General features: G+C 48.1%; 1 protein-coding gene across 1 annotated transcript in view; it reads right to left on the reverse strand.

The window, feature by feature from the left end:
- Positions 1 to 7,019, reverse strand: part of Rap2a (RAP2A, member of RAS oncogene family) — a 28,472-nt gene extending 21,453 nt beyond the window's left edge. Inside the window, exon 1 of the mRNA XM_034498216.2 lies at positions 6,435 to 7,019. Within this exon, the coding sequence (XP_034354107.1) occupies positions 6,435 to 6,748 (314 nt within the window). The 5' untranslated portion in view covers positions 6,749 to 7,019. The remainder of the gene's footprint in view (positions 1 to 6,434) is intronic.
- Between the last annotated feature and the right edge of the window lie 1,671 nt (positions 7,020 to 8,690).

The following is an 8,690-nucleotide window of genomic DNA, read 5'->3' on the forward strand; positions in this document are numbered from 1 at the left end:
TCATCTGAGCTGAAACAGCACTTCCTGTTACCCCACTCTAATCTCATTCACCTGTGTTCAAATGTGAAGAGCACCTTTGACCTTTCCCTCTCCCTCTGTTTGATGACTCCACTCCTAACAACCTTACTCCTGTCTTTCTCTAGTCAGCATGCTAGCCCAGTCTTTATATATCATACAGACACTAAGTTACACGGCTAGCCCAGTCTTTATATATCATACAGACACTAAGTTACAAGGCTAGCCCAGTCTTTATATATCATACAGACACTAAGTTACAAGGCTAGCTCAGTCTTTATATATCATACAGATACTAAGTTACACGGCTACCTCAGTCTTTATATATCATACAGACACTAAGTTACACGGCTAGCCCAGTCTTTATATATCATACAGACACTAAGTTACAAGGCTAGCCCAGTCTTTATATATCATACAGACACTAAGTTACACGGCTAGCCTAGTCTTTATATATCATACAGACACTAAGTTACAAGGCTAGCTCAGTCTTTATATACCATACAGATACTACGTTACAAGGCTAGCTCAGTCTTTATATATCATACAGACACTAAGTTACACGGCTAGCCCAGTCTTTATATATCATACAGACACTAAGTTACAAGGCTAGCCCAGTCTTTATATATCATACAGACACTAAGTTACACGGCTAGCCTAGTCTTTATATATCATACAGACACTAAGTTACAAGGCTAGCTCAGTCTTTATATACCATACAGATACTACGTTACAAGGCTAGCTCAGTCTTTATATATCATACAGACACTAAGTTACACGGCTAGCCCAGTCTTTATATATCATACAGACACTAAGTTACAAGGCTAGCCCAGTCTTTATATATCATACAGACACTAAGTTACACGGCTAGCCTAGTCTTTATATATCATACAGACACTAAGTTACAAGGCTAGCTCAGTCTTTATATATATCATACAGATACTACGTTACAAGGCTAGCTCAGTCTTTATATATCATACAAACACTAAGTTACACGGCTAGCCCAGTCTTTATATATCATACAGACACTAAGTCACAAGGCTAGCCCAGTCTTTATATATCATACAGACACTAAGTTACACGGCTAGCCCAGTCTTTATATATCATACAGACACTAAGTTACAAGGCTAGCTCAGTCTTTATATATCATACAGACACTAAGTTATACTGCTCAAGCCTCCGGTCCTGTCATAAGACAATCTCCATCACCATTATGCCATTCACCATCTCATCTCTATCACTATTTCTATAATAGGTCTAACCTTCTGTCATTAAGTTTTAAAATCCTTTACCTTCCCTCAGCTGTGCTGCCACTTTCACTTCCCCCCCACCCCCCCACCCCCGTTTATGTAACCCTCTAGTTTAGTCGTCCTGGTCTCTTTAACACTCAGAATCTACCCTGTGTACCCCCATGCCATTTCCTCCAGCCAGAGGACATCCTCTCTGACTTTACTGTTCAACTGACCTCTGACCTCTTCCTTGCTGGCCTGATTGGCACTCTTGCAGAAAGCATCTTCTCTCTCTGCAAGATCAAACTGAACCACTAAAATGTCTGGGGAAACTGAGTCCAAATGCTTTCTTCTCTGAAGATTACTCTGTTGCCATATTTTTATTGTTGTTGGTTTTTGTTTCTTGCATGCTGTTTGTCCAAGAGCTCAGTGAGAATGCTTGCAAACCATCCCAGCAAAACATCTGTAATTACACTCCAACAGGAAGGGGAGGGACAGGGTGCTTGCCTCCAGGCTGTTGTGTGGCTGAGTGGGAGCCAGGTGTGAGGTTAGTTAAAGGAATTCATTCAGATTGGTCAAAAGAAAAAGGATTCTCTAAATTGGGGAAGTCTCTCAAGCCAGGGTGAAGGATGAGTAGAAACTAACTCTGGAGAAACACAACGGGTTCCAAGGCAGAAGCCAGAGAGAGAGGTTTTCAACTAAAAGAAAGAGGGGATTCGGGTGGGGAGGTGCATCTACCAGGCCAGCAGGGTAGGGGGTAGCACACACCGGGTATGAGCACTTAAAGGTCATGCTCAAAGTCTAGCGCTTTATCCTAAGAATGTGTTCCAAGGTCCTTCAAGTCAGGACCACCACTCACCCTGAAACAGGCAAGAAGGTAAAATTATGAAATCAGTAAGAATTCTAAATATAAGTGCTTATCACTCTTTTGTGTGTGTGTGCACACGTGTATGTGTGTGTGTGAGAGAGAGAGATCCAAACTCAAGTAGACAGAAGAAAAGGAAGAGGAAGAGAAGAAGGAAGAAGAAAACAAAGAGGAGAAGGAGGAGCAGGGGGAGGGAGAGGAGAAAGTGGCATATGATTTATACAAAAGCCATTCTGAGACTGTCACTTGACTTTTAAGCTTGTGTATGTGAGAGAGAGAAATGGAGAGAGAGGGAGAGGGAGAGAGGGAGGGAAAGGAAGAGGGAGGGAGGCAGGAGGAGCAGGAATGGAGAAGTACTTTCCATCTATGCATCAGGACCTGAGCTCAGAACCCTGCAGCCTAAGTGAAGGGCACAGTAGCACTGGTCTATGAACAAGTACTGAGAAGGCAGACAAGGAAGGATTCCCAGGCTTGCTGTTCAGCCAAATCATCAAGTATCAGGTTCAGTAAGAGACTCTGTCTCAAAAACTAAGGTAGCAGGCTCAAGAGAGGGGTTAGAGGTTAAGAGCACTTGCAGCAGAACTGAGTTTGGGTCCTAGCACCAACATGGCCTCTTGCCCTCTCTTCACCTCCATGGTATGTGTGTGCTACACATGTGGTTTTGTAGGCATTCATACATATAAAATAAAAATAAATACATCTTTTTTTTAAAAAGAGGTAGATGAGTGTGGTGGTTTGAATAAGAATGGCCCCACAGGCTGAGATATTTGACTGCTTAGTCACCAGGGAGTGCCATTATTTGAGAAGGATCAGAAGGATTAGGAGGTGTGGTGTTGTTGGAAGAAGTGTTATCACTGGGCTTGGAGGTTTCCAAAGCCCATGCCAGGTCCAGGCTGCCTCTCTCTGCCTGTGAATGAGGTGGTAGCTCTCAACTATCATCTCTCCAGTGCCATGCCTGTCACCATGTTCTCCACTGTGATAATGGGTAAGTGTCTGAAGCAGCAAGAAAGTCCCCCATTAAATGCTTTCTTTATAGTTGCCTCTGTCATAGTGTCTCTTCACAATAGACTAGTGATCAAGGCAGTAGCTCAGTGGGCAGAGGTGCCTGTCACATAAGTCTGCCTATCAGAACCCACAAACAGGGGGACAGTCAAGTTGCCCTCTGACCTTCACATGTGTATCACAGTACATGTGTCATGACTCCACACACATAGACATAATAATGAAAAATGTTTTTAAAAAATGAGGTTCAGAGCAAATGAATAAGACAAGCCAACCTTTGTCCTCTACATGAATGCATGCACAAGTATGCATGTATGTACACATAACTAATACATTTTAATATTTTTATAAATGAAACATTGTAGACTGTATCATCCCTTGAAAATCTCCATTTCTGTTGCCACGCATGTTACATGTTCATTTTCCTGCCTTTTACCCCATAAGATCTCCCCAAAGGGAAGTTACTCAACAAAACCAACAAAATATTTTCCCAGGGCGAATTTACATGGCTCTTCCATCCCACTGTTTGTTACAGGAATTTCACTGTTTGCAAGGAACTTCAAACTGTGATTACAAATATGAATTCTTTCCTCTAAAGCTGCAATCATGTGTCATGGGTAAAACCAACAGAGGTCAGAGGGACACACCTGAAGAGTGACAGAAAGGACTTCAGCCATTTCTGTTCATCAATGGGCACGCTCGTATGCATGGCAGCATGTCATCCTCAAGACACTGGGGGGGGGGGGGATGCCATTTTCTGTTTCACAGAAGGAAACTCAGGCCTATAAAATAAGCAAGTATTATCCTAAACCACATACATCTAAAAGCTACAATGTCCACTATGGTACCTATGGCAACCAAGCACTTGGATAATGTTTAGTCAGAATGGACTTCGAAGATACAGCATAGCAAAGTATCTGAATGCGTTTGGTACTGAGTGGATATTAAAATGACAATACTTTATAGTTAGCTGAAGAAATGCATTATTATCTGAAAGACATACCTGTGTAGAAGAGGCTATATGGATTCGGATATCTTAAAAATCCTCTTTATCAATGATTGGTCATGGGTGAGGTATCAAGCCATAGCATTTCAGTTACACCAACTGCACTATGGCACTTTAAACAACCCCCCAAAACTCTCAGATGTCATACGCAAAGCAGACAGCTGACACACAAGGAGCAGAAGGAACACAAGGAATTACTGGATACTTCCTATGGCAACTGGCTAGTTAGGGAACTGGTCCCCCTGAGAGTAGAAGATGCTCTAACGTGAAAGCCACACGATACTATCTTAACTGGGAGGAGTTAAGTGGCCCCCACTTCAAGTTTGAGTAAGCCTTATACACTGTTTACACTGTTGTACAATGTGATAACCTACACCTCACCCTCTCTCTGCTTGGACTTAAGCTCATAAGATGTTATGGACCTGGAAGGCGATTGATGAAGTTAGTTAGGGTGAGGTACAGAAAATATGGAAGTAGGGGCCCAAGCTGGACGTGGGCCCTTTAATCTCAGCACCCCATTGGCGAGGCAGGAGAATCTTGGTAGATTCAAGGTCAGCCTGGTATACATGGTGAGTTCCAGGACAGCCGGGTCAACATAGAGAACCTGTCAAAAAAAAAAAAAAAAAAAAAAAAAAAAAAAAGGAAAGTGAGGCCAGAGAGGCTCTCATGACACCATGTTTACCCCACAGGAAAATGCTGCTCAACTCAGCTCAGCTCATCACTGCTCTGTGTACATCAAGAGCTGCAACTAGTGAGTCTGGGTGAGCAGAATCTCAGTCTGTGTCCTGCAGGGTTGAGGTGCCCAGAAACTGCTCCAGTAAACAAATGCAGAAACGTGAGCTACACAAAGTCACCAGAAACAAGGACAAGATGGGGCCCACCCCTGTTGGGGATCTCAGCGTGCTGGTTCCTGCACAGATGTGTGGGCATGAACTGGGGTGTGAAGGTGGGGCAGCTGGAGCACTTACATCGTTATCTGTAAACAACTTTGAGACAAGTGGTTTGACCACCCCCACATGTGTGTGCCACACAGGAGACACATTTCTAAAAAATAACACTAGAGAAGTTAAAGCTGCCAGAGTCACCAACTTTAGGAAGAGATTATAAAAATATCCACTGCTCTGTAATTTGGGATTTAACACAGCATATAGAAATTTCTAGTTTGGCTGTTAACATGCATACTCAAGTAGCTGGGAGCAGGCAATGAGGAGAGGGCATTTCCTTTGACCTCTGTACAGGGTGAAAACCCCACTACTTGTAAGGAATTTTTGAGTATTCCCTGAATACAAACAACTTGCTCTGGGCTCTGAAGTGTATAAACCTCAAATGACTGATAAATGTGATTGTTTCTACTTAAACCTTCAATGGTGACTTCAAATGCAGCTACAGGTAGAATAATCTTGGAAGATTGTCAGTAGTATTAGTTTATAAGGAGCAGAAAGGAAGATGTTTCCAAAACTCTGTGTTAACATCTTAGATTTTCAATATCTAAAAGGTTAAAGGGAAAATACATCACCTTAAGAGAAAACAAACACTGAAAGCATTCAGGTTCACAGCCATATGCAAAACGCATCCTTTGAACAGTTTATATCAGGAAAAAGCTTGCTTGTTTCTTTTTTTTTTTTTTTTTTTTTTTGCATTAACTTTAAATTAGCTGATAAACAAGCCAAAGCTCACACTAAACTCGTTTGGTTTCCAAGCATAGCTTCCTTCCCTTTTTTTGAGGGGGGCGGGGAGGCTAGCTTTTAAGAGAGAAAGAGAACTGAAGCTGCAGGCTTTCAATGTAAATGTCACAAGCGTGCTTCTATATGCCAAGCATACTGAATGTTGTGTGGTCTTCAAATTAGTTGCCTATGTCTTTAAAGTTTTGCACTAATCCATTTCTGCCAACCTCCTGGCAACATTTAATCTTTTCTTCGAAGAGAAAGGTCCCCTTAACTAGTGTTGACACTGTCACAAGATATGTATGTGCAAATTTTGGCTGTCAAACCTCTTCAGGGTGCATTTAAGCGCGCGCTCACTCGGCACAAGCGTGCCTACACTTAGACAGCTCCCCTTTCCCTGGCGCCCACCTACTCATCCCTTCTCTCCTTGCAAGTTTGAAACTTTGTTTTCTCTGGGGTCCAGAAGAAGCGCTACCAATGTCCTAGAGACAAAGGGCTGGGCTAGGGATTAAGAAGATGCCCAATTTTACTTGTGAAACAAAGCCCGCAAATCTGAGCCCCGGGAGGAGGTGGTGCCGCCCGCCCTGGCGAGCCAGGGACCGGGATCGCCGCAGCCACCGAGCCCCGAGCCCCGTGCGCCCCGCTCTGCTCACCGCTTCACGCGGATGATCTGGTCCCGCATGGGCTTGATGTCCTGGAAGCTCTGCTGGTTGACCAGGCTGTAGACCAGGATGAAGCCCTGGCCGTTCTTGATGTACAGGTCCCGCATGGACGCGAACTGCTCGGTGCCCGCCGTGTCCAGGATCTCCAGCACGGAAGGCGACGAGTCCACCTCGATCTCCTTGCGGTAGAAGTCTTCGATGGTGGGGTCGTATTTCTCAATGAAGGTGCCGGTCACGAACTGCACGGTCAGGGCGGATTTGCCTACCCCGCCCGAGCCCAGCACCACCACTTTGTACTCGCGCATCGTCCCTGCGCGGCCGCCGCCGCCGCCGCCGCCCGCGACATAGACCTGCGCCCGCGCGCCGCGCCCCGACCCCGCGGCCCCGCCGCCCTTACGAACACGCCGGCTCACGGCCGCGGCAGCGCCCCGGGCGCCGGCGGCGGGGCTGCAGCTGAGTAAGCCACGCGCGGCCCCGCGAGCCGGCCAAGCCGGAGGATGATGCAGCCCCGAGGTCGCCGGCAGCAACGGAGCTCGAGCCCGAGCCGGAGCCGCCCGAACCGCGGGCCCGCAATGCCGCCCGCCCCGCCCCGCCCCTCGCGCCTCCACGCCCAGCTCCCGCCGCCGCTGCTGCTGCCGCCGCCGCTTCCCCAGCGCTGGAGCGCGCGCCCGAGCCCAGCCGCAGCGCTGCCCGGGGCGGAGCCAGCCCGGTAGGCGGGGTATATACGAAAGCCCGCCTCTCGCGCCGTCGCCTAGCGACCGTCCCCGCGCTCCAGCGAGGACCGGCTTCCGCGACCGTCGGCAACACCCACCCGTACAGGCCGCCGTATTGCGTCTGCGCGATCTCCTCCGCCCGAAGGCGGGCGACGTCAGACTCCCACGCTCAGGGTTTGCGGGAGGTGACAGTAGAGGGGCCGTGGGCATAGGAAACCGTGCGCACCGTGCTTGGGGACGTCGGGACGGCCTGTGGCCGACATCACTCAGCCTGGCAGCCTTCGGAGAGCTTTGGCTTTATCTCGTTACAAGTAACGACGTGAGCCTTAAGGGCCGCGCCATAAGTTACACAAGCAAATCTAAGCTTGGGTAGTCGGCGGCGCCCAGCCTACACGCAAACCCGCGCCCGATGACGTCACCGACCCGCCCTCTAGCCACGCCCTCCTCGAGTTTGACATAAGCCGAGCTCCTCCCCCGCGCTGGTAGACAGCCACGGCCGCCTGGAAAAACTGGAGCGCGGATCCGCCAGCCACTGTCAGGCCGCCTGGAAAAACTGGAGCGCGGATCCGCCAGCCACTGTCAGAACACCTCGGCAACAGCCTGCGGGGGTGTCTGTGCGGAAGTTCGGGTTCACTGCAGCCAATCAGGTCGCGAGTCCGGACTCTAGACTACCACTCCTGACCAATGAGAAGGCGTCTCATCTTGCTAACCAATCAGCGTAAGACCTGGTGGTAGACTGCGCCTACTCCCCTCCCGGCCGCGGGAGTTGGAGCAAGTTTGCGCTTGCGCACGCTCTGATAACCAATCACAAGCCAGCTGAGCATGACGTAGGGCTAGTTCGAGCCAATCAAACCCTTCCCGGTGCTCTGCCTCTCAAGTCCTAGGTATGGAGACAGCGCAGGGCTGCCGGAGAGCTGGGAGGGGCGGGCTTGGAGCGCCCCGCTCCCTGGTGTTCTGGCACAGGAGCGGGTTGCGTTGGCAGACGAGAGCGATGAGTTCTGTTCTAACGTCGTCTCCGTGGCATTCTGCCTGGAGATGGGCATGGAAGTGGTGGCAGTGGATGCGGGCTGGATCGTGGGCTGAATCGAGAAAACAGGGACTTTTGTCTTCAGGGTGAGAAATTTTCCGGTCCCTCAGGAAACATCCATCTGGCAAGCATTTGCCGTGGTCCTCCGTTCTTGCCTCCTAAAATGTGTATTTTCCACCCCGTCGTAAGCCAGCCTATCTTTGGCCCCCGAATCTTCGTCATACACTCCCAGCCATAATCGCAAATATATGAAAAGTTTACACCCTCCAACCTGCAATAACTGGGCATTGCATTTATCGTCATTAAACCATGCCCTTGAAATGACAACTCTGGCTATTGCTGCCTCACATTTTTCAGAAGGCTGTATTTTTTTTTTTTTCAGTTCTGTCAGAGCTTAGTGTACCCCTCCACTGTTCTGATTTCCCACAAGGTCATTGTAGAGTGGATTTCAGTCTGGGTTCCTCTTACAGTGGGATATTCTTTTGCCATCTTTTCTGTCACTTGTCA

Source organism: Arvicanthis niloticus, chromosome 3 (assembly GCF_011762505.2).
Source record: "Arvicanthis niloticus isolate mArvNil1 chromosome 3, mArvNil1.pat.X, whole genome shotgun sequence".
NCBI classification, from domain to species: Eukaryota; Metazoa; Chordata; class Mammalia; order Rodentia; family Muridae; genus Arvicanthis; species Arvicanthis niloticus.